General features: G+C 40.1%; 1 protein-coding gene across 1 annotated transcript; it reads right to left on the bottom strand.

Moving 5' to 3' along the window:
• Nucleotides 1–202: 202 nt before the first annotated feature.
• Nucleotides 203–26,758, bottom strand: LOC140237100 (WD repeat-containing protein 18-like). The gene is made up of 10 exons (XM_072317039.1): nt 26,558–26,758; nt 18,968–19,078; nt 14,184–14,317; nt 13,607–13,751; nt 12,949–13,109; nt 10,145–10,269; nt 9,214–9,392; nt 7,916–7,981; nt 6,677–6,905; nt 203–2,969 (listed from the first exon to the last, which is right to left on the bottom strand). Exons 1-9 carry the CDS (start codon nt 26,756–26,758, stop codon nt 6,762–6,764), a joined length of 1,266 nt encoding a protein of 421 aa, XP_072173140.1. The 3' UTR covers nt 203–2,969; nt 6,677–6,761.
• Nucleotides 26,759–27,830: the final 1,072 nt, after the last annotated feature.

Raw genomic sequence — 27,830 nt, 5'->3', positions numbered from 1 at the left:
CATGAAAAATTATCCTGTATTTTCACTCATTAATTGCTGATTGCTATACAATAATGCATGCATAACTAACAGGTCAAAGTACAAAAGAAAGGTACAATGTACAAAATTTTAATACCTCGCAATACACACCGACCATAGCCTGAAAGGACTTGTCACTTGTCGATGTCAGTACAAGAACGACAACAAAACCATCGGGATGCAGTTTTCTTTGTTTTGCCAATTGATTTATTTTGTTGCTTTTTTTTTGTTTTTGTTTTTTTGCTCTTGTTCTCAAAATGATAGGACACCTTGACGAAATGACGGAAGTCACTTAAACACTTTCAACATATCCTAGCTACACAGTGCAAGACATTACATATTTGGAGGAGAGATAAGCAACCAAGATGCATTATGGGAGCAAAAAGAAAAAAAGATAACAAAGGAGAAGAAAGCTGAACAAAACCATGAGTATGATGTTACATCATGCCAAAAATGGAAGTACAAGTGCTGATTACAGTGAGATGAAGTAGAAAAAAGCATTGAGCTCTGATACTTAATGATAACTAGAGAAGGTCCCAATTTACATTCACAGCTGATATAAGTGTTCCTCTGTACACACATAAGTCGATTATCGTCTCAGCTAATGCATTTTTTTTTTTTTTTTTTGGGGGGGGGGGGGGGGTGTTTCAGTCCTGTCTTTGCAGGGTTGACTTTATGTTACAGAAGCAAATATATAGTAGTGCAGTCATAACACAATCTGTAACAGGTTAATAAAGCCAGCATATTGTGACACTTTCTGGTTTCTCATACAAATTTGTGCAAGGGGAACCAATGCTACATGAAATACACTTTAATAAGTGGTGCTAGCTGCCCAAAATTAAAATACATTGTACTGATGGACAGTGAAAAACATATTCTGAAAGGAAAATGCATACCAATAATTGGTTTATATATGAGGGCAATTGCACAATTGTGATAGTAAATTAATTCAAGTTCAAAAAAAAACAAACTAAACATTTTTCATTTCACACCATGATACAAATAGTCAATGGTCACGACAGCAATGGTATAAGATTTCACAGAGGTGGATAGAGGTGCTCGATTCAAGAGCAAAGCCGAGTTAAGTCAATGGTGAGTTAACACGGGAATCAATGGAAATTGGTGATGTCAGCCATGCGCTATCCATTTTTGCTGCACAGCTGACAGAGTCAATGTGCGATGGTACTTTTTAACTGCATGTCACGTGACAAGGCAATCGGATAGCCATATGTATGTTCTTTTAGGTGCTGTATAACATCTTATTTTGGATGGAGACATACACAATACACAATGTAAAGTACAATGTATATGGAACATAATCTATTATGGCTTTATACACACACACACACACACAAAAAAAAAAAAACATAACTAGATTGAAGCTCTAGTGTTGCATATTCATTGCAAGCATCACAGACTTGGGTATACATCTGCACAGACATTTATGGTCTAAAGAGGCATTCCAGATGATTTTCATAATTTCACATCATGTAGTACATAAATCGACAGTTCCTTGTACAGATTTGCAGAATTTACTGTGGTCTCTGAGCAGAAAACCAATAATGAAAAATCTTATACAAATTCCACTGAACAGTGTTGATGGCGTAGGAGCCTCACATATTTCAGAAATGTAGAAGTGTAATTCCATTACAATACCGCTTGCTTTCAGGATTATCAAGATCACCTGTCTATGCATGCCTTCTTCTTTTGTCTGCTTCCTTGAGCCCGAACTCATGCATTCTTAAGGTGAAGCTGCCATGTCATCATCCTTCTTTATTGCAATTTGTTATAAATTTTGAAAACATTCATATTCCTCATCCTAATCACTATAATAATGAAACTCTGTACTCTGTGTAACTAATCTATAGTTGTTCACATGGAAAAGTCTGAAAATCATCCGGAGGTCTCCTTTAACACACAGGTTCTAGCTAGCTATTCTTCTTGAGTACACACACAGACAATCGTGCTATCCATTACAATATGTGCATGGCCGAACCTTTTCAGTCTGGTGTGGAGCAAAAGCGAAGAAAAGAAAGGATGAATGGCATTGCCATAGAAAAAATTATCAGTGCCATCAGGAGAGAGTCTTCTAAAAATATAACTTTGACAAGGAAGAGCATTACGTTTTCTCCCCTGCATGACATCAGATCATCATTCACTTGTCAAGTAATCAATGATTTTTGGGATATAATTGGGCTAAACTGGTGTACGTTGAAATCATTGTGCACACAACTTTGTCCTCAATGTTGATGTGAAACAAAAGGGGGAAGAAAGATGTTGAAAGCATAAATTGCCGACAATTATTGCTAATAATCTACAATTCTCATGGACCCATCATCATCTAATTATCAATATGAACAGAATTGTACAAAAACCATTCAAAACCATCATTGCTTTCTGCAGGGAGAGAAACAGACAACTTTGTACACTTTACTAAGGAGGTACGAGAGAACTCTCTCGTACCTCCTTGGCCTGACTAGGAAAAGTTTACAGATCAGTCAAAAGAAAGTTGTAGATACAGACAGGTCTACTGTCTGCACGCATGGACAGAATCACTTCAGAGCAGCTATACATGGAAGCAGAGCAGACAAGGAGCAAAACTTCTGCAAATAATGAAGAGACAGGACAGCTATGACAGACATCATCCCGTTTCTATGGTTACCGCAGGCATAAGGAAACACCTACATTGGAATACTGGAAGAGAAATATCTGCTGAGACCCAAAAGACCTTTATTAATACAGAGGTCTATTATCAATTACTGCTAAAGCAAGAATACCATTTTCACAATCTTTATGTATGAAATACTGATTGGTCGATTTGGTCTCTGAGTAATGAAGCTACTGATGCAGATCTGGGTGACAGCACCTAGCTGCCACATCATACTGTCCACATGCATCCGTGTTAAGACAGGAAGGTTGTATCACCTCCCCGGTAAAGACAGTATGTGTATCTGGGTATAAAGCAATGAGGATTTCAGTGTATTCAACACTATCTAAAAATATCGTAATTGTATGTGGGTATAAAGCAATGAAGATTCCAGTGTACTCCACACTATCTAAAAGTATCGTTAAGTCACAAAAATATGCCAGTATATGGTAAACATTACAAACAAGGAAAATGATTACACACCTGAGTTAATGATTATAGCACATGTACAAGTATCTAAACTGGAAGTACAAAAGAGCTGAATGATCTTATCATTTGTTACAAAATTGCTTTAATTTTGGAGGTACAGTATATGTGACTTTGAATATATTGTTCATGAATATAATACTCACATTACGTTTAAATTTTGTGAAAGATTATGACACTATACAATTGTAATTATCTGCCTGAATGGAAGAATACAACACGTGTACATACATACAAATCTTGTTCTGCGTCCATGCAGAACACACCAAAGCTGCACAGAATATGGGAATCTTGCAGGAATTGAACTTTTTTATCCTTAAACTGACAACACATTTACAGAGATTTAAACATTTCTGAATTAAATAGACAAATTTTTGGGATTATCATCCGACCCTCAACCCAGTGGCACTCAATATAATCTTTCTCTAAGAGTGAATATGTCTCCTAAAAAGAATGCAAATCAGAGATGATTTCTGCAGGAAAAAAAAAAATCATCAATGAATTAATGTTAAATTACACATATGATGCAACTGCTACTGTAAAATCTGTTTCAAAAATATTTGGTGGATAAATAGAGATCGTTATAATATAAAATAAATGAAATCAAACATGTTTTTTCACTCTTGTAATGATGATGTACAAGGAAGAGACATATTAAAATAAAAGAGTGAACTTTTGATCATTCTACGGTTGTCTTGTATCAAAAATAGAGCCCTGTGCACAGCTTACTTTATATGATATACATTCTTTGAAATATAAATCACATGATGTCACACACTATTTCAAAAAAGGCACTTATGAGCATATTAGGCTGTTTGAAAATACTGTTGGGCAAGAATCGATTGATTCTCCATACAATAAACAGGCACAGATTTCCACATAAGACAAACAATAGGAAACGCTGGAAGACTATAACAGATCAATTGAAGGCACTCATTAACAGGAAGAACAAATCACATAGTGATATACTGTATACGCCGAATATTTCGCGAGGTTTTTGTTTTCGCGAAGTTTGCGAGTCAGCTGCTATTCGCGAAATTAAAAACAAGGGAAAATATTGACTCTAATGCCGATATGAATGTGACCTACACGTATAATATTTCTCCGTTCAGTTCAGGACTCCACAATCGCGAATTTAACCACTCGCGAAATTGTCGGGAAGTCCCGATTCGCGAAAATTTAGACTCGCGAAATATATGGCGTATACAGTACTATTGCAAAGGGGAGGCACTTAAATCTTAACCTTTATGGTATGCTGAGGTACTCAGTCTAGTTTTTCAGCTATCATTCAATGGCTGGACTATGACAACAAAAAGGAACCTTTGGCACATTACTATTATCACCTTTTTTTTTGTCATGACGATCTACACGTAGATTCCATTCTCAGAATGATGAATTGACGAGCACCAGTACAGAAGTATGAGAAATGTCGCTGGATTGATGGAAGACTCGTAATGCCATTCTTCAGCTCCATACTGGATGCAGCAGTTACTGTCATGCAAGATATCTTCGTGGCATTAATCTTTTGCAAATTGCCACTGGCATTCAATGCATAGTGTAGACAAGAATGTTAGCGTGTATTTTAATTTTGTGATTCTTGGCTCTCGCGAAATTGAAATGCATGCAAACTTTCCTTGTTTTGCCATAGATGTTAACATGTACATCTCAAGTGCAAAAATCCTTGAGTACATCTACAGTAGCAGACAAATTGTAGGGTATACTTCTCGGTGGTACATGAACTTGAAAAGACTTTTGGGGCAAGACAAATTGACGGCAGTTACAGGCTGGTACAACAACCAGGATTTGGTACATGATGTCCTTTCAGTCAAATCTTTGAGTATTCATAACATTCAGAGAAATATTGGAAGTATTACATGTCCCTGTACGTCAGATGGTAAATACATAAAAAAAAAAAAAAAAAAAAAACCCTTCAATGAAATTTTATACATAATCACAAGTTTGTGGACTCTGTAATCTTGGCATATATGACATATCAAGGTTTTTGTAGTAGTTTTTCCATTATTTTTGACAGATTTTTCACAGGTTTACAGATACACATGCATGTACAAACCTCACTCGTCGTTTGGCATTAATTGACCATTATAAATGTGTTTTTGATACTACTTACTCTCCACTTACAATCGCCATTCTCTCTTAACAGCTACAAAAGGAAGCATGATTTATAATATGAACACCATTCCTTTTATGCTGTGATAACAGTACAGAATATACTTGCCATTCTTGGCTAACTATTGCAGTTGGTACAAGGTACTGTGGTATATAAGGGAAAAAGTATAAAAATAAACTAACTGTCTTCATATGATATCAATAATGCCACCATAAAAAGGCGCTTGGTCAAAGGCACACAATAGATTCATAAGGTCACTTACAAAATTTTCTCTCTGGACTGATAAATCCTTCCATCGATAAAGTACTGATACCGAATGTTTGCCGAAACCAGAGTTCAGTTTTCTGATTACAATTAAGGCACTGTTTTGTTTTTGTTTTTTTTTGGCATCTGGATGTTTCTGTCCAGAAATGAACAAATGTGACCTGTCACAACAAAAGGATGTCAAAGTCGCAGACATCAAGAAAGTCGAGTTTGAAGTCAGATCATCAAAATCAGTCAAAACGATTGGATTTCTGTCTTTGGCATAATGTTGTACTCTAATGTTTCATCTATCATCTGCCAAAATTTCTAAGCTAAATGACCAAAGGAAAGGCAAGAAATTAGCATTTTTCTGGGCCACAATTTCTGACTTTCAAGATTTGGATTCAGTGCCGCAGATAGACTCCGCCCCTAGCAACGAGGGAATAATCTTATTGGTCAGTGCATAGACAGCTGGTCCAAGCTTGAAAGAACATCGCGGAGGTTGCTAGGAGCATAGCTTCTATTGTCAAGAGGTGAAAATTGTCTTGCCTCCCCTTGATCATGATAGTGCCGGAAAGACTCTAAAGGTGGTTTTCTCGAAACGCTGATTTCCTAAACCACTCGACATGCACTAATAAAATCATCTGTATCCCCGCAACCAAGCAATTTTATGAGTCGTGTTATATATGAAATTAAAGTGGAAGAGTAAGGGAATAATGTCATGTCATTTTCAGAAAATCTTGCTTACCCAACTTTCAGATCCTTTTGTTGTAGCAGATCACAAATGTTACAGTCACACATTGTATCTTGTCCAAACTAATTGATAATTTCTCGTCACTCTTCCAAGCATAAGAGGAGGAATGTTCGCCTGGCTTTTTTTGCTTTGCACTTTGCTCAACACTTGATGCAGCATACATCTAAAAGGCACACAAATTAACATACTAGAAAAAGAAAAATGTCTAAGGGCTTTGAATTATTCAAGTCACTACATAAATCCATTGGATTTTAGTACTGTGTACCTAAAAGAAAAAAGGCAGAAGTACAACTAAGAAAAGCAAATAATTATATCAAGGAATTGGTGAATATCCCTGATATCAGCAGCAAAAGTGGTAACCGTGAAAAAGAAAGAAAAGAGAACAAGAAAAAGCCATCACCTTCTGTAGCAAAGTCTTGACTTGATCGATGGCAAATTTTCAATGATGCACTTTTTTCCCTTGCTAGAAGCATGCAACTATCCGCCTAATGCTCATTGTCGGAGTTTGAGGAACCGATGTCGGCTTCGCCCATTATCGTCTGTGCGTAGAGGTGGTACAACTGAGCGTTGATTCGCTGTAACCGCCGGACTTCGTCGTCTGATCGTGGCTGGCTTTTCAACTGATATACCTGTCGGATGCCAAAAATGTGTGGAACTGAAAAACTGTGCACTCACCCTGTAAAGGCATTTCAAATTTCTAGTACAAATGGGAGTCAAACCATCACATGCAGTAAAAATGATTTGTCATTAATGCCACACATTCACATACACACACAAATAAATGCCTCCAGCAATTAATGCAATTCGATGGAAAGTTATCATCTCTCACTGAAACTGCACAACTCAGAGGTACATGTAGCATGTCAATACTTCAATTCATTCATGCATTTCAAATAGAGAGAGAAAAAAAAAAAAAAGAAAGAGAGGAATAGACAGAAAGAGACAGAGAGAGAGGGGAAGATGTAAAAATAATGTAGGTGGGGATCCGTTGCGTTTACACCATGTTCCCGGCAAACCACGGCAACCCCATTTCGGGCCACCATCGACAAACGGGATGGACTTGAATTAACGCGACAAGACGGGATAGGCAAACGCGACAGGCCGTGATTGCTTTGTATGCCTTGTCAGATTTTTAAACTGTCAAAAAATCTGCCACGGCAGTCCCAGTGCTAATGAGGAATTTTAGATGCCACGATAAAACGGGGTAAATGCAACAAAACATGCCGGCACGTAATACACCGTAACAAAACTTGGAGGTGGTCCGTAGCGGGAAGGGACGGAAAATATCGATAGTCCAGCCTGACCAGACGGCGTGAGAACAGCGTCTGATAGTTATATGTTGGGCGAGGACTGGAACAAACAAGACTAGAATGCAAAGTGGGGAAACAGAATGTCTCATCTACCCAAGGCGCACTATGTTTTGGGCAAATGGGGGTGCTGTGGCCACTGGGAACATGGCGTAAACACAGCTTCAACAAATACCTGTGCCATGGTTTTCACATTGTGAGGCTGATAACTTTTGTTTAGGGTCTACTCTAAACTAGGTCGCCTCCATGTAATATTGATTGCTGTCCGTTTTTCTCTGTGTACGTTGAGATAGAAGACATGGCCAGCAGAATTCAGTGGTCACACTGCTCACCTTTGCACTTCCCTCTCTCAGACTCCTCGGGAGGCCAACGGCTTCTTCGTAGTTCTTCTCAGATTCCTGCATGGAGTATAGACAAGAATATACATTCATTAATTCATCGTTGAAGCTAAAACCGAGTACTCATACGTAGGGGCTCAAAATTTATCTTCTACCTATTTGAATTTGCTTCTTGCAATATGTATAGGAAAGTTGTACCAAGGAACTTGTCTGGCTGACGCGATTTGCTGGGACAACAAGTGATTTTTTTTGGTAGTATCTTGAGTTCAAAATAGTGTGAAATAATAAGAGTCGGCATACCGACTTTCATTCGGGAATCGGCCTCCCCGTTCAGCATTGTGGCCACAGGGAGGTAAAACGTTACATGATGATCGATTGTGCCCTTATAATCATAATCTACATGCGACTCACTCTATTGCCAGAGATTAATGGATTTTGCTGTGGCCCGATTTGTCACTGATTTATAATCAATTATGAAAAATTATGTAGTACCCGGTAGCTGCAATCGGGTAAGCTCCGAAATTGTGTACTTTTTGGCTAATATTTTATACTTTTGTTGTAACACAACTAAAATTGTGTCATTACATCGTTATTTCACTCACTTCTTGTACACACATGTACATTTTGGAGCAATAATTGACAGTTCTAAAATTGGCAACTCTGAATTTTATTATATATCTAATATTAGAGAATAAAGAAAACAGCTTTACAAAAGTGTGTCAATTTGAGGCAAAAATGTAAACTTCAATCTTCTAGAATGTTTTCTTTTTTTTTTTTTTTTTCATTTTCAGGACCATTCATAAGTTTAGCAATCGGATGCTTTAAAAAGTTCTGTAACCTTTTTTCATTTCTCACGGCCAAATCTGGAGTAAACCTAAGCCAAATTTACATGATTACAATGAACTACAATGAATAGGAATATGATTTTTCTTAATGCTTTTCATTAATTTCTTTCTGATTTACAGTTCCTTTATCTAGTTCCAACAACAAAAATAATCTTTATAAAATATGAGATATGCAATGAAATGAAGTTGCCAATTTCACAATACTAAGCTGATCATTTCCACAGCACACTTTCCCCAGGACAAGATGGGTTTATTGCAAGCTTTAGTTCTGCGACACAAATGCTATATAAGATGATGCCTCCTCCCAGGTTGGACAAGGGAAACAGCTGTCTCATGCATATGCAGACCATAATTTTTTAGCCTAAATAGTGATGACTTAGCGTTCGCGTGGCAGACCTAAAGCTCGCTAATAGTGACTACTCCATGTATCTTGGCGGCATACAGTACCTCAAGCGGTCTCGAGATCTTCATGGCATATCCGCTCTCCGCTGTACTCCCCACGGTGGACTCGCTTTCCCATGGAAAGCTCCGCTGGAAGGCGGGGAGGGGCGGAAGGGCCCTGGGTGGAGCCGTGCCACTGGTGGTAGGGAGTGGCCGCAGGACGAACTGGACAGCCCCAACGGATCCTTGCATACATGAGAAGAGTAAATGATAGGAATGCACAGCAGATGTAAACCTGTGTATTTATATCTGCACAGTTCATGTTAACTTGAAACTGGATGTCAGGGGAACAATAAGCAAGGTATGAATTGGTCAAGACTCACACTGGACATGGCATTCATTAAAACAAAATCAAAGTCTATACGTAAGCCAATGGGATTTGCCCCCCCCCCCCCCCCAAAAAAGAAAAAAAAAAGAAAAATAAGAATACTTGCGGAATTGAACTACGGCTTGAACAAGTCAAAAGCACGGCTGCATTTTTAACCAGTCGGATGTAACAATCAATACATTTTTATTGAGGAGAGTAAAAGATGATGGCAAATCAACAATATGTCACACATATCCTCAGTGACACCAAACACATCACCACCATACCAGACTTCATTTTGAGTAACAACGACCGAACTTTATTCCTCCCCTCGAGCACCATAGTCAGTCCGAAAAGTCTCAAAACTTCCTCTGCCCCACGTGGGTGGACCACGTTACACTAATTTGCATAAATACATATTCATAATAGCAATAAATCATACATTGATAAACAGTGATACACTGCCGGAACAAATTATGCCTATTCAAGACTGCAGAGGTTCCATAGGGCAATCATAGAGAAACATGTTACAAGTATCACAAAAAGCACCTGAATTCCCAAATCAGAGAGGTTTTTATTTTTTGGGTGCAATGTAACAAAGATGGCCACCAACTGTCCACCCACTCTCACCTTTATGCTGAAGGACCCTCAGACACTGACCACTCCCAACGTCCCACACCCTAGCCGTCTGATCCGTACTGCCCGAAGCAAGTGTTGTGCCGTCCATACTGACTGACAGACATGTGACTGACGCACTACAAAAGAAAAGAACAAAAAACAAGGAGATGTAGGGTAATTTATCAATCAGCTGCAAAACAAGAGTTGTGTAGCAATTCCACACAATAGAAATATCAAAGAGTTTAAAGCAAAAGCTACTCAGCAATATCACACGACGTTATAACCAAGGCCCCCTCAAACTATGGATTTACATTTTCAACTGTACGCTCATTGTGACACATCCTATTCTGCTTGCAAAATGCAAAAATATTTGGAAAGAATTTGAGCTTTCCTGGGAGTTGATGTTGATTTTTTTATTTATTTTTCTTTTTTTTTTTTGTCTGAATAGTTTATGATGCTTGATCAAAATAATCTCGGCCAGTCTTACAAATATAAAACAAAATTGCAAAAAGTTGTGAATTATGTACTCTCTGCATCAATGTGTGCACTGGGTAGAATTTGAATCCAAGACCTCCAGTTTACAAGTCCAAACAAATTGTTATTCAGTCACCGATATCAACCCCTATTGTACACTGCACTCCCCGTGTTATGCAATCCAGGTACATATGTATATACAGCAGCTTTATGGCACCAACGTGCCAAATCTAACTGGATTAACCCATTAGTGTAAGTCCAAGAAACCCCTATTTTGTGTGGTTTCCTGCTGTATCTGTTCCTTATGAGATTTCAACACTGTTAATATTTCATAAGGTGGAATAAAAACTTTTTTTTTTTCATTCACACCCTTCCAGTTGGGTCTCATAACATTGATTGTGTTTGTTGCAGAATTATCAAAAGCCTCTACATTGCAACTTTGATCACTGAAGTGGCAACACATACTAGAAGATTGGAGTTAAGTTTCCCGACACTGGCAAAATGTCTGTCATTTCTTTTGTAATGTTAGCTCTTTTATTTTTGTGCAGATTTAATGTTTTTAATCAGTTAAAGTTTCATCAAATCGTCCTCCAATGAGGGAGACACACAGTAAAATTCAGGGTTGCCAATTTGAGGATGGCATGGTGATGACTTCCACAGCAAATTTCCCATGACTTGATGGTTTAATGTTCAGTCTTGTGTCAGGTATCTCATGAATTCATCTAGACTGAGAACAGCATGGTGAGGGGGAAAAAAAAAGTGTCTTCCTTGTGGACACAAGTAGTATGACAGGCTTGAACCTTGGGCTTTCAGACATAGTGCACAATCCACTTGACCACATTTCCACCACAAATAAAGATTAATACATAAATACAGTTTAAGAGAGAAAACCAACCTATGCCCTTGAATATCGATGTATTTTCAGTATCTTGTGACAAGATGTGTCTTTCTTGACTCGCATTCTGTGAGGAAAAACAAAAACACAAAAACAAAAATGAAGACTGATTCTCACAGGCATGAAGCCAAAATGATGATCACTAATGCACTGTAGAGATATCTTATCTTCAGTAGGTCTACTATTAGTCTTTGTCAAAGGCCCTCTTGATGCTGTGGTGATTGCACGAGGAGCAAGCAGAGGGTCTTCATCTGAGACTAGTCAAGCCAACATCATGAACCAAGACCTAGCAAGAGAAAGTTTGGCTATCTCTTTGAATTTCTTAACCTGGGTCTTTGAATCACTGAACTCTGCTAACCAGCGCTTGATAGCAAAATTCATAACCCAGTTGGCACAGCGCCAACAGAAGAAGTTTGTAAATACAGGTTTCGTGCTGATGACCGACAGGCCATTTGAGCAATTTCGTTGGTCAAAGAGACTGACTCATTTATTTGGTAGGAATGGTATGCTGATTAGACTTTCTCCAGGTCATAGATAATAATCAGAATCTCATATCTCAGAAGTGACAGAGCTCACATCATCAGTTCAGCTCTCACGATATTTGCTGACATGAATCAGTGCAGCAGCAGCATGAGGGCGTCTGAAAAAGATTGCAGTAAAACCAGAAATGTTTGCATTTACAAAACTTTCGTGATTTTCAAGAAGAGCCAGGATTTGTGAAAAATAAATGCATGCAAAAGGTTCTGCTTACACAATGCATTGAATGCCTATGGCAATTCGCGAAACATTTCAACTACGAAAAAGGCTATCAGCTCCAATACGTGAAAGTTTCATGCTGCAAATATTTCTGGTTTTACAGTAGTATTACTGTTTGCTCATTTCAAAACACACGAGGCAAGTCCCAAAGCCATGATTGAACTTCTTACAGCACACAGTAACAACCTACGGAATATCTTTAATCTGGATGACAAAATTTTGATTGCACTGGCTTGTACTCAGGATTGATTTGACCTTTGAATTTTAAACAAAGACATGATCTTTTTTTTTTTTTACCATCATTTCCCAGAATGTAGATTAACCCTGTATCTGTCCAGGCAATCGGCTTAACTTGCAAAGCTTTTACAGTAGACAGATGTCCTACCAAACTTAACCTTGTTGTAAAGTTAGCAAGCCTACTCAGGTGTAGCAATGTGCCTCAGTCCAACAGGAAGGCCATGGTGACCCAATAGGGATTAAGGGAGATTAGGTAATCTCTATTCCAAGACAGTTTATAGCTTCCAGACATCTGTACCAATTAGCGAAGAAAGCACTCCAGCATATTACCAATTGACGAGCACGGTAAGGATTTTAAAAATAGCGAACCACAGCTTGTACCTGAGGTCCACTCATGAGTTATGAAAGTTATTGCCAGTGTTAGCTGTGTTTGTGAATTCAAGCCATTATTCACAGGATTGTCAGTTTTACTTCTGGGAACAGATAAACAAGGTATATGCTGCCATCTGAGCATCCGCCAAACAGACACGTCTCGCTCGCATCGGCCGTTACGGACTCCACTGGTGCCTCAAACAGCAGGTTACACAGCAGCTGGCCGGTACATAGCTCCCAAACCTGTTGAGTGCGACAAGGAAAAGGTACAAACCACATGGTTGCAAAGATGCAGCAACAATGAGATCAGAACAGCTTTATGAAACTTCTCTAGTCTGCATTCATGCTACACTGCTCTTCAATACTTGACTCATGACTGTGTAATTCTATACTAACCCCCACTTATTTTATACCAGCAATCTTTATCTTCTTTTTTTTTTTTACTAGGAAAATCATCAAATAAATTCTGTCATACAAATCCAGTTACATCTTAAATTACATCTTAAAATTTCATAATAATACAAGAAACTAGAATCTATCAAGCATGTATTCCTACTGTCTTATCCATTTGCTTTCGGGCTCAATTGAAGCTCTCTATGGAGTTTGTCTACGGCAAATGCAATTGGTTTACACTCACTGAAACAGCACTTTTCACACATCATTTTCAACCTCAATACTGCTATCATAATTGGGCTGGTATGGTGGCAGGCGGGTTGGCTTTCAAGTTCTAAAAAGGTTACCTTGCAGGAATGGTCCAGGGAAGATGAGATGAAGTGAGCCAAGGGGCCACCGGCTCCAACAAACAGGTCTGTCACTGGGAGGGAGTGGGCCGTGATGACATGGAGGGGGTTGCAGGACCGCCCGTGAGTGCACTGACGCACGACTCTGACATTTATGATAAATTTAGCCAAGAGACGTGATGTGAAAGGGGCAATTTTGACCCAAACTACACTCAAGGTGACATTAAAAGATGAAGATTATGAGCATGATGATTGGCATTTCCTCAGAGTTGGACCTAAAATCAGAAACTTATGGCACCTACAGTTTCATGCTTTCATCCACCTCAATGGAGAAAGTTAAAGGCTTTATTAAAAAGTTCCATGCTTTCACAAAATACATGCCCACTGGAAGAGGGGACAATTTTACAAAATTGTATCTCCTCCCATCCCATCTCCCACCGACTTGTAGTCAAAATCTTCTCAAAATCATGCTTTTTGGTCGAAGTAAATGCAATCACTTTACCTCTAAAAGCTATTGTTGCCTAGTAATAATATGCCTACAATATTTTGATGAGACGGTCCCTGTGCAATCACTTACTCTGACATTGCCCAGACGAGCACAAGGTTGTCCCTACTTGCCGTCACGAGGTGGCTGCCGTCATCAGAGAATCGGATCTTGGTGACCGTCTGGTAGTGACTGGTCAGCACTGCCACCAGCATGCCAGTGGTCAACTGCAAAAAATATTGAGATTAAGTGGTATTGCAATCAGCGGTAGATTGTAACCCCACCTGTCTTCAGCAGATCTACCAGTAGTGGCAGGTTGTGTGCCATTTGGCACAGAATATCCTCCATCTAACCTATGGGAAGCTTAGTGGTAGATACACGTACATACTGTATACTGTATACACTGTTATTTTCGCATACAAATATTTTTGTGAGTGAGGGGACCATGGACATTTTCGGGAGATGTTGTTTTTGCAAATTGATACAGAGGTCATCATAAGTGCAGTATCACCTTAGCGTATGGTGACATTTTCGCGTGTTGTACATTCGCGGTCCGAGTATGATTCCCAAAATTCGCGAAAATTTAACCCTCATAAAAATAACAGTTCATACAGTAGTGTACATGTGCCCAGACAGTGACTTCTCAAAACTCGCCTACTTTCGAAAATTTTCCAAGGTGCCTAGTCAACTTGGATTTGCATCCCTGAATAGAGCACCTCATCTTACACTTTGTGTGAATTATTCTACCATCATGCTCTTGACCACAAACTCTTTGCATACTGAGATATTTTTAACCAGAAATTTCTGTTTGTTGCAAAACTGTGAACTGACACCTTCTGTGCCAGAACTTCATAGATGTTTTTTTTTTCTTTTGAACTTTTTTCATGCATGATAGTCTACATGTTGAATTACTCAAAAAAAGGAAGAAAGAATATTTAAAAGCACTGTTACCCTTCAGATTGCTGAAGATTTTACATATATCTGTAATTCTAATTGTTTCAAAATGCTTGAAAATTTTTCATTTTCCCAATCTGACTTCAACACTTCAACACTTACAGATTTATACAGCTTTCATTTTCTTATCATTTTGTCAAGTCTTTGAGTTAGTTGGGGGGGGGGGGGGGAAGGAATACAGTTCAAAAAAGGCAAAAAATCAAAAATAAAGAATGGACATAAAAACACACTTGTAAAAAAAAAATAACCAGAAAAAAAACAGAAACTTTGAGCAGTATTTCAAAACAGAATTTATCAAAGCTGTTGCATTCAAAGTTCTCTTCTCTATCATTTACCCAGTCATAGTCAATCAAAATTGCAGTTATTTCATGAGGTCAATAAAGATGATGTAAGTCGTATTATTACATGTAGGTCTTCATCCCCTGCATCATGCGAACTTGATCCTCTGCCGACAGCACTTGCCAAGAACTGTATTGGTGAACTGCTTCCTGTTCGTACAGATATGGTCAATGCAAGTCTCAGGTCTGGTGTTATGCCAGATGTGTTCGAATGGGCTGTTGTTACTCCACTTCTCAAGAAAGTTGGTGCATCGCAGGAAGATCGTGAGAACTATCCCCCAATCTCAAATTTGAACTTCTTCGGGAAGATCATAGAGAAGGCAGCCACGAGTCAAATCGTGGACTATCTGATGGAAAACAATTTGCATATTCCAACAAAATCAGCATACAGAAGACAGTATAGTGTGGAGACTGCACGAACGCTTTCACATAATGACATCTTACTCTGTTCAGATCAGCGACAGGAGGCTATTGTGGTATTGCTGGACTTTGGCTCAGCATTTGATACCATTGATCATGCCATCTATACTCGACTGACTCACAAGAAGGTTCCGTTATAAACTGGTTCTCTTCATACTTGTCTGGACATTCCCATACTGTGAAGATTAGAAATCACAGATTCCCATCCGGTCACGGATGACTGTGGGGTCCAACAAGGCAGCGTTATGGGTCCTCTTCTTTTCATCTTGTACAGTGCACCTGTATATGATATCATCAAAGCGCATGGACTTCTTTCGATGATATATGCAGATGATCTCCAAATATATCTGACATTCCCATCAAGAGACAGGGAGATGGCGATCACGCGCAGTAACAGCTGCATCAAAGACATCACATCTTGGTCGTTCAAGAACAAGTTGCTTGTCAACGCGTCAAAGACTGAAGTACACTTTACATCTAGTTTTGCCCCATCTCTTCCGTTCCCTCCTGATATCACTGTGGATGGTGTTGGTATCCCTGCAGTCAGCAGAGCAAGCAACCTTGGTGTCATCATGGATACACATCTGTCGATGGCTGATCACATCACTAAAACCTGTCAGTCAGCAATCATAGCCATTCGGAGAATTGGACAAATTCGGCAGTATCTCAACAGAAAGTCTACTGAATCTCTCGTGCACTCGTTAATAATGTCTTGAGCATGTAGATACATGTAATTGTAATGTTTTGTTGTGTGGCCTTCCAAAGAAAGATGTCAACCGGGTTCAAAGAATTCAGAACACAGCAGCTACAGATTGTAGATTGATAGTGGGTGCATGGGTGCACGCTCTAGGGACTCTATTACACCAATTTCGCGTATTAAAACTTCATTGGTAATCAGTTGAAAAACGTGTTGTATTTACAATACTTATTATATGTGTTTTAGAGCTCAGAATAATCTTTCTCCTTCTTACATTACAGAACTTATTCATCATCACATTCCAACACGAACTCTCCGATCATCATCACAACATCTTTTGTCAGTCTTTTGTCAGTCTATTATACAAACATACATGGTAACTGATCCTTCACATTATCAGCTCCCACTCTTTGGAATTCATTATGAAGTACCTCTTTCAATCAGAAGCATACACGCAATCTTCCTTTGATTCTTTCAAAAAGGCACCGAAAACTTATCTGTTCAAGTACTCCTGATAGTATACGTTATGTCATAATCGATTGTATATATGTTAGGAATGTCAAGCGCATAGAGAATTTTGTTAATTACATGTATTATGCACTTTATAAATGTGAATTCCATCATCATTATTGCTATTACTATTATCTCAAGCTACATGTATTTCCCACTGAAATTATTACTAATTCTCGGAGATTTGATTCTTCACGTATTCAGCTCATACATGCTGCGAAGTACTGTACGAGCTGAAATTTTCGCGATGGTTTTATTTTCGAGAATTTCGCGAATCGCCTTTGAACCGCGAAAATAACAACACATGAAAATAACAATGCGCAAATAGTTACGTTCAGTTAGACCGTCGCAACCGCGAAATTAACAACACGCACAAATGTCCTCCTAGTAGCAATTCGCGAAAATATCTGTACGCGAACATTTCAGCTCGTACAGTATGTGGAAGTCTGGAGAAAGTTACACTGTGGCAGCTGAAAGTTAGAACATGAAAACCATCATCTAACAGGTCAGCAAAGTTTTACAAATTTGCAAATGAGACATTTTCATGGAATGCGGCAACAACGTATGCCCTTGAATAATGACTTCTTCACCCCATCATATATCCGGTTTCCAATATATATATAATTCCACAAAATTTTATTTCTTATGAATAATACACATTCCATCAACTTGTTCCTGGCATATGTTTGGGGTTATTCCCCCCTGCTTTCTGAAAAGCTAAATCAAGTGCTCTTTCAATAAGCTAGAAAAGTGAAAATACACTGTCTGTTGAACTTTCTATATATCTTCTTTATATTGTCCATAATGACATCATTTAAGTGTAATAATCTCCTTATCCAGTGAAACCAGCACCAAAACTTTAAGAATTCATAAAATTTTGAATCTTTCGTCTGACTTTCCTCAAACTTTCACTGATGTGTTCTACCAATACTGTAAAAGTGGACATTTTTGCAGTGTTGAAATTTTTGTGCATTTCGCGCAACGAGAAACCAGTGAAAAAAAAAGTATGTGAATAGTTTTGCTTGCCATATATTCAAGTTGCTGATGTCTTGATTTCGCGGAATCAAAAACATGCGAAACTCTTCTTACCCAACTGAGCATGAAAAATTAGGCAACGCGAAAGTATTCACTTTTACAGTATTGCTGCTTTCACTCAATCCATATTTATTATTATATTTCAAGGGCTTTCATTTCCTTGAAGATGACATGAAGCAGGGCAGGATCTGTAAAAACTTGACCTGCATGTACCGGCATCTTCACATTAAAGGACAAGTCCACTTTCATATATACCAGTACATAGGGATTGAGAGAATGCAGCAATATTAGTAGAACACATGAGTGAAAGTTTGAGGAAAATCGGCCAATCCGTTCAAAAGTTAAGAATTTTAAAAATATCTTTTATCATTACTGGATGAAAAGACTACTACAGTGTATGATGTCACATGCCTACAACGATTTAAGGAAAATAAAAAGAGAATTTCACAAGACTTTACTTTTTTAATAAAGTGCACATTTCTTCGACTTGTTACTGACGTATGTTAAGGGCAATATTATTCCCGCTGCCTTCTGAAAGAGAGAAGTCGAGTGCTCTTTTATTATGCGAGAAAAATGTGATGTTGAATTTTCCTTAATCTTTCTTTGTATCGTTGTACACATGTGACATCACAAGCTATAGTAGTCTTCTCATCCAGTCGTGACTGAGCAGAAACTTCAAAAATTCATAACTTTTGAACGGATCGTCTGATTTTTCTCAAACTCTCGCTGATGTGTCCTACTAATATTGCTGCATTCACTGAACCCACATGTCTATGAAGGTGAACTTGTCCTTTAAATCATAAATGCAAGTCCCGACTGTGACAAGCCCTTCAAATACACCTACACCAAAAACTTCATGTGATTCGATTGACTTGTGACTGATGTCTTGAGGTATATTGTAAATTTGACATGACACACTGTACCTGCCAAATGTGGACTTTCTCTGCGATACCAGCAGCGATGTAGGTGCTGTCCGGTGAGGCTTCCAGCGCAGTGACAACACCTGGGCACGTCTGTCGCTGGGGTTGGCCATCCTTCGAAGTGAGTGTTAGATATGTACACAACTTAGAAATAAAAGACACACAAATTGTTGCCTCTTTTTACTCTATTCTCTTTTCTTTTAAATACTCCATTTGAGATCTAATTCACATCCATCAAGAACATATGTGACCGTGCATCACAAAACAAACAAAAAGTTACACCCCTTGATTTTACGTGAGGACTCAAAACGAGTGAAATGAGTCAACCAAGTTAATCTTGAGTTTTCATATTTTCTCAAAGAGCTATCTTTCTTCTTCATCATTCTTTAGTTTGGGATCATAACACGAATAGGAAAGTGTGTTTTTCTGCAGTTTTTCTATAACCCCTTTTGGGGGGAGAGTAGAATGATCAGGTATGTATTAGAGGCCCCTTTTCATTTCTTGAAATTCTTTGTACACTCTTCATTTTCAAGTCTAATAACTTTTGAAAGGATTATGCTACTGCCTTGAAAGTTGGCATTAATCATGGACAGAATGTTTTAATAGAACATGCTCAATTTCAGCTTAATCTGATAATCCATTCATTGTTGTTGCTCCGATGGTTGACATCCTGTGTTTTGTCCCTTTCATCGCACAGCTAGCGCGGCTTGGTGAAAGATACCAAGCGCTTGAATGGACCCTGTACTTCAGAGCCTCTTTTCTCAGTTCACACTTTTCCAGAGTGTATGCTCTCTTTCCAGTATTTAGGTAGGTTAGGGGAGTCCATTTGAATTGAGTTATTAATACATCATTTTAAAGCTTAGAGTCTGCTCTTTCAGAATCTGTCCTTAACTAAAAATCCATGTCTGGCGACTTTTCGTTGATTTTGTGATGCAGGGTCACATATACAGAGTAAGTGAGGTTTTCAGAGAATTTGACAACTGGAAACAACACAAACTAGAAATGTCGCTATGGCGACTGACGCCTCTGCCATAATGCATGATTCTCCAAATAGGCGTATAGTACAATGTCTTCACAATGTGTGATCCATGACAGTTTCACATAACTGGCAAAATATTGAAATGACAGGTTTGTCAGAAATGTCTTGAACTGGGATTGCTTTAATTTTCTAAGAGTGCAGGTACACATATTTGGGGAATTTTGGGGAAGTTTATGCATTGAGTAATTTCCAAGGTATGAAGAAAGAGTGTGATGACGGTACAAAATATATATATATTTTTTTTTTTTTTTTTTTTTTGGGGGGGGGGTTATTGAAACTTGGCCTTTGACCCTTAACCTTTGACCTTTGACCTTCTGGCTGGAAATTTCCCGGAGAATCTCCATTAGGTAATGCATGTATTAAGTTTTGAAACTAATAATGCAAGCATTGCATATATACTAGCATATGAGGGAAATAGTAAAATTTTGAGGAGTTGCCCTTGACCTTTGACCCCTGAGTATTGACGCATGACCCCTAAATTCCCTAGATAATCCCTGCCAGACAGTACATGCGTATGTACCAAGTTCCACGAAGATACATTGAACCATTTTTGAGAAAAGTGATATTGCAACATTTTCACCTAACCGTTGACCTTTTGACCTTTGACCTTATGACATGAAACTCTCTGGAGAATCTTTACGCAGTAGTACATGTCCACACCAAGTTTCAAGAAAATACCTTCGGGCATTGCATAGATATGGGGGAAATTGCAACATTTGTAGCATTTGACCTTGACCTTTTGACCTTTGACCTCTTGCCAATGTCACTAAAATCTACTCAACTAATTGTCCCATCATACATCCTTGGACCAAGTTTGGTGAAAGCTGCTTCATCCAATTTTGAGTTATCATGTAAACAGATAAATTTTAGGATTTGACCTTGATCTTTGACCTCTGTCCGATTTCACTGAAAAACTATTCAAGTGATTGTCCCATCATACATCATCCTCCAACAAAGTTTGGTGAAATTTGCTCCACCCAGTCTTGAGTTATCGCGTAAACGGATGCAATTTCATGATTTGACCTTGACCTTTGACCTTTGACCTTTAACCGAATTCAACCAAAATCTAATCAAATAATTACCCCATCATACTCCATACTTGGACCAAGTTTGGTAAAATTCCAGTAAATATTACTCAAGTTATCGCGTAAACGAAAGCGGACGGACGGACGTAACAGATGTACGGACGGACGTACGGACGTAACGGACGTACGGACGGACGTACGGACGGACGGACAACCCGAAAACATAATGCCTCCGGCACCACTTCGTGGCGGAGGCATAAAAAGGACAAATCTGATCTTCAAAGTGGGTCATGCTTGTGAGGAATTTTTGCACAGTCGAGTAAACTATTTACTACTACTACAATGTACTACCACTGCTGCTGCTGTTTTGCTGGTGCGAAAGTACACTAGCGCCATTATAGGAGGGAATTCTGTGAAGCCAGAACATATCCCAGACGACCAGATACAGACCGATCTTTCGGTCAAGATTTTACTGGTCTCTGGTTTGCTTCGATTTGAACTGGCACGCTTTGAAACTTGGGACTCGACGCTATAAAGTAGGCCTATAGAAATAATACTTGCATAAACAACTGAAATATTATTCATGCAACACCGCAGCGCTCTCTGCAGCAGCACGGGGACACAATTAGAATTATTTTGAGAGAGAAAGGTTTGCGGTAACACTGTGTGGTTGTAATACTGTATATGCTGAATATTTCACGAATTTTGCAAGTCAGGTGCTATTCGTGAAATTAAAGACACACGAAAATATTGACTATGATCAAGCTATGAGTGTGACGTACGCATTTCTACATTTCTCCATTCGGTGCAGAACTCCATGATCGCGAATTTAGCCACTCGCGAAATTGTCGTGAAGTTCCGACTCGCGAAATATATGGCGTATATCAACGGCGTAAATCCGTACTGAGGAGTGGGGGGGATGGTCACCATCACCACGATTACAAGCCCATAACCGGACCGGCGCAGCCTTTTTTTTTTGGGGGGGGGGGGGGGGGGGGGGGGGAGAGAAGCTTTGTGCCCCCCTCCCCCCCCCCCACACACACACTTTACAGGGATCGGATGCCCCACTCTTTTGCATGAAATATAAAGTGGGAGAAAAGTGGCAGCAACAACATAAAGACTTTTTGTTCTTGTTGCTTTTTTTTTTTTTGCTTGTCAGACGACTTTCGGCGGAAAATCAGACCTTAAAAGTATGAAAACATTTTTTGTGTGTGTGTGGAAATATCTGTGAAGGGGAGCGGAACGAGCGAACGGGGAAGGGTGTGTATGGGGGGGGGGGGGAGGGGGTATCCCTCTCCACACGAGGAAGATTTTGCATTTTCAGACCTGAAATTCAGCGATCTGGTGCTCACTTGTGGTGAAAATTTTGTTTTCTTTTCTTTAAAAAAAATAAGAAAATGAAATATTCACAATATATTATTGAATGACAAAATCGTGGTATTTCAGCTCTTGCTGTGCGACATCACTGTGAAGGCCTACTAAATAATGGGGCCTATCATCGGCGTAGACAGGATTTGATCTTAGGAGGAGCGGTTATGTGAGGGAACGAATCAAGCGAGGGGGGAGGGTATGGTAGGGGGGTTTCCCCTCCTACGGTGAAATCTCTTTGCGTTGAAAATTTTGACATTTTTCAGTCCAAAAACTGCCGTTTGTAGCTATATTCTTTGCTTTGGAAATTAAGGGGGGCACACCAGGCGCAACTGCTGTCAATCACTGGCAGCAACGTCAGGAGAATGGCATAGCGATTAAATGCGAGCGAGCGGAGCGAGCGAGCATGAAAATTTTAACATTTTACAGTCTAAAAACTGCCGTTTGTAGCTATACTTTTTCGCTTTGGAAATTAAGGGGGGCCGCATCAGGCGCAACTGCTGGCAATTACTGGCAGCAACATCAGGAGAATGGCATAGCAGTTAAATGCGAGCGAGCGGGGCGAGCGAGCTTGAAAATTTTGACATTTTACAGTCCAAAGACTGCCGTTTGTGGCTGTATTTTTTTCGCTTTGGAAATTATGGGGGCACACCGGGCGCAACTGCCGGCAATCGGGCAGCAACATCAGAATGGCATAATGATTAAATGCGAGCGAGCGAAGCGAGTGAGCTTGAAAATTTTGATATTTTACAGTCCCACATGTCCTTTACGGCTGTACTAGTATTTTTTCGCTTTGAAAATTAAGGGGGGGGGGGGCGCACCCGGCGAAAACTGCTGGCAATTACTGGCAGCAACATCAGGAGAATGGCATAATGATTAAATGCGAGCGAGCGAAGCGAATGAGCTTGATAATTTTGACATTTTCCAGTCCCCAAAACTGTCGTTTGTGGCTGTATTTTTTCGCTTTGGCAATTAAGGGGGCGCACCGGGCAAAAACTGTTGGCAATTACTGGCAGCAACATCAGGAGAATGGCATAATGATTAAATGCGAGCGAGCGAAGCGAGCGAGCTTCAAAATTTTGACATTTGACAGTCCAAAAACTGCCGTTTGTAGCTATATTTTTCGCTTTGGAAATTAAGGGGGCGCACCGGGCGAAAACTGTTGGCAATTACTGGCAGCAACATCAGGAGAATGGCATAATGATTAAATGCGAGCGAGCGAAGCGAGCGAGCTTCAAAAATTTGACATTTGACAGTCCAAAAACTGCCGTTTGTAGCTATATTTTTCGCTTTGGAAATTAAGGGGGCGCACCGGGCGAAAACTGCTGGCAATTACTGGCAGCAACATCAGGAGAATGGAATAATAATTAAATGCGAGCGAGCGAAGCGAGCGAGCTTCAAAATTTGAAATTTTACAGTCCCCAAACTGTCGTTTGTAGCTATACTCACAATCACTGGCAGCAACATCAGGAGAATGGCATAGCGATTAAATGCGAGCGAGCGGAGCGAGCGAGCTTGAAAATTTTGACATTTTACAGTCTAAAAACTGCCGTTTGTAGCTATTTTTTTAGGGGGCACACCGAGTGCAACTGCCGGCAATTACTGGCAGCAACATCAGGAAAATGGCATAGCGGTTAAATGCGAGCGAGCGGGGCGAGCGAGCTTGAAAATTTTGACATTTTACAGTCCAAAGACTGCCGTTTGTGGCTGTATTTTTCGCTTTGGACATTAAGGGGGCACACCGGGCGCAACTGCCGGCAATTACTGGCAGCAACGTCAGGAGAATGGTATACTGATTAAATGCTAGCGAGCGAAGCGAGTGAGCTTGAAAATTTTGACATTTCCAGTCCTAAAAACTGTCGTTTGTAGCTATATTTTCACTTTAGAAATTAAGGGGGGCGCACCGGGTGCACCTGCTGTCAATCACTGGCAGCAACATCAGGAGAATGGCATAGCGGTTAAATGCGAGCGAGCGGAGCGAGCGAGCTTTAAAATTTTAACATTTTACACTCCAAAAACTGCCGTTTGTAGCTATATTTTCGCTTTTGTTTGTCCCACTTTTATTTGAGAACCATCCCCCCCCATCGAGGTTGCTTTGTTAAGTGAAAGATCTGCTGCACACTCTTTGATAAATTAGGAAATATACGTCTATGTCAAAAGTTTACAAAGCTTATCCCTTATCCTGTATAGCGGACCTTTTGCATGTTCATGATTGCAATACAACGACCTGGTGCATAGTTCTGGCGATATTTGGACAATTTTCCACTAAGAAAGTTCGAGATTTGTCCTCATCTCGGGAATTGCTTGGGGGATAAATGATTTGTCTGTCTAAACACTTCCTTTGGGGCGGGGCAAATGCCCCTTTGCCCCCCATAGATTCGACGTCCCTGATCTTCCCTTGGTATGCCCATAGATGTATCCTGACTGAGTCATCAGTCACTGTCGTTTCTCAGGAATGATTCAGGAAATGGAGGGGATTCAATTATGGCGATAAAGTTGTTGTTATTGTTTGTTTGTATGTGTTCGTACATATTTTGCAGATGGTCCCCAGTTACTCGCGTCATAGCATGTTTATATGTAGACCTATACTATTTGACGTTGTCAACGCCTGAGCCATACCTTACAGTGTATGTTGATGTTCTTTCTTCGCGAGCGAGCGAAGCGAGCGAGCGCTTGAGAAAATTATACATTTTCCTACAAGATAGAATACTGTTCAGCTCTGTTACCTGTCTGGAGGCCGGCGTACAAACGTCATGCAGTATGCCAAAATTTATACAATCACATTTCTGCTTCCTCCATTTTTTCCCCTCAAAATTCAGGGGGGGATGATTGTACAGGCCATCCCCCCCTCCTCCATTTCAGGGGGGGGGATATATCCCCCCATCCCCCCCGGGATTTACGCCCATGGCGTATATACCGATAGTTGTTACAGTCCTTATCCAGATCGTTGCCTGGCAGAAGAGCCTAGAAAGAGGAGAATTGAAGAGGGAAGCGACATATGGGGGTTGTAAGGAGGGCAAAAAGTGGAGAGTGGGAGACAGTAATGAGCTGGAAGTTGAAGTTGAGCTAGTGGAGATGGTTGAAAAGGGAACAGAGAATGGTAAGGAAGAATAGAGTGAGAATTAATTCGTAAAATGTTCGGACATCGTTGGGAGGAGAAAGATGAAATTGAATGGAAGGGGAAGAGGGATTTACAGTATTAATTTACAGTTTTCTTTACAGGTTTATTTCTCTTGCCTTCTCCCCCTCAGGACTACACTTTAACATTATCTATTCTCTCCTTTTTCCCTTTCTCCCACAGGAATCTCTTCAGGATTTAACTGTCATTAATTTTCCTCTATTTCTAGGATACACTCAAGCCCCCTCCCCTTTACATTCTTAACTTTCATTTCTCTTTTTTTTTTTCTTCTTCTTTTGGTTTCTCCCCCCCCCCCCCTCGATCTCTCTCCCTTCTCTAACTGATAAACATATACTAAGTAGTCTCATCTCTCCTCGACTTACCTTTCCTTCGGGATTATTAATCCTTTCTCTGTTTGATTCCACGTTCCATAGTCCACATTGTTCACTGACTTTGTTCTTCACCTGTTTTTCTCTTTGGTTAATGAATCTTCACTTCTCTCTCCTCTCTCCAGCTCCATGATTTTCCAACCTTCAACTCCTCCCTCTTCCCCTTCCCTTCTATTTCATCTTTCTCCACCCAACGACGTCCGAAAATCTTACTTGATTCACACTCTATTCTTCCTTACCATTCTCTCTGTAGCTGTTCCCTTTTCCGTCTCCACTAGTTCAAGTTCAACTTCCAGCCCAGGCCAAGGCATTACTAGACACCATTGTACACTGTCCCCCACTCACTTTTTCTTTTGCCCTCCTTTCTACAGCCCCGACCCCTATCATGTCGCTTCCCTCTAAATTCTCGATTCTAGGCTCTTCTTCTGCCAGGCAATTCACCGATCTGGATGAGGATTAAATTAAATACACATGGTGTTACCGCAAACCTTTCTCTCTCCTTTACTTCATTCACCATGCAAACCTCCAAGAGTCCAAGCAACACATATAGATCTAGAATTATTTCATTTACCCTTCTGGTGGCCCGACCAGACGCCGTGCGGCGGAGCACGCTATTTATACAGCGACTGGCATGACTGGGCTGTGTATAGTTACCTTTCTGGCTGCCCTGAAATCCCACACGCTTAAAATCGGTCTGTCTTTTGATGCAATTAAGAGTCTGTCCTTGGAAACACAAATACTTCTTTCGCAGCTGTATCCTGACTTGAACGTGACTAAAGATGTACCTGTAAAATGGTCACAGAGTGAAGCTGTCCAAAGTTGGCCAGAAGTATCAGTAGTCAAAAGAGCCTCCATGGTTATATTCGAAGATCATCTCTGGGCCTGTCTTGGTTAGTAGGCCCTACATCTACTGAGTGGTAATACCCCCATCGGATCGCCAGCTAGCTACCTACCGGACGTCCGCGGACTGGTCGGTCCCGGTCCCGTACAAGTACTCGAGCGTTCAGTGCGGCCTAGATCTAATGTTCGACAGAGCACATGTCAGCAGCTAGCCGCACGTGTATACTATGGGGCGCCAAGAGTCGCATGGTATATTTTGGTTACGAAATCAGTCACTTCAAGTTCAAGTTCAAGTTTCAAGTTTATTCAAAGTTTCCACAACACAAAAATTTACATAAAAACAATAATATGTAACAAGGAATACATTGTTGAATACTGTATTTCGGTACCGGTACAAATCATTTCGTCGAACAAATAAACGAAATATTCCATGCGACACTTGACGCCCCATAGACAGTCAGTCAACCATCTGCTGGTGGTCAATAGATGGCGTGATTCTGAGTAAAATGTAAACAATGACCGATTTCGAGTTCGGTGCTCGTGCTAGAGATTACTAGTAGTCCAGATACTGGACGATTTATTGTCCGCATTCCCCACATTATAAAATGGGTTCAAGAATGTAGCCAATAGGAAGCGCTGAAATGAGACACACCTCCTTCCTTTACTTCAGTACAATTGCACTGCCTGTAATCCTATGGTAGATTGCCGATCGTCTGTGCGCGCGGCGGCTCCTTTGATGAATTGCATGCATACGCGTACGCGCTGTCAATCCTGTAAACAACTTCTATAGTTTGGGCTGCCGGCCGGCCGGCCTGTCTTCCCTTGTGCATTATGTGGCGTACGTGACGTACGTATACTGTACCGTACTATACGTACACTTTGTGCAGTACAGTAGACCAAGCGTTATGGGACCGGACGCGTACATGGAGTCACTTTGAAGAGCAAATCCAACGATTTAGCAGGTTAATTCTCACGCCGTTTTCAGAGTATGTTGTCTAGTAGGCCTATATGAGGAGTCTATATCAAGTCTTTAAGGTAAAGGGTGCATATTCTATGTAAAATAAGTAAGTTTTCATGCGGGTGTCCG

The sequence above is a fragment of the Diadema setosum genome, chromosome 13, assembly GCF_964275005.1.
Source record: "Diadema setosum chromosome 13, eeDiaSeto1, whole genome shotgun sequence".
Taxonomy (NCBI): domain Eukaryota; kingdom Metazoa; phylum Echinodermata; class Echinoidea; order Diadematoida; family Diadematidae; genus Diadema; species Diadema setosum.
This window is presented reverse-complemented; position numbering and strand designations above follow the sequence as displayed.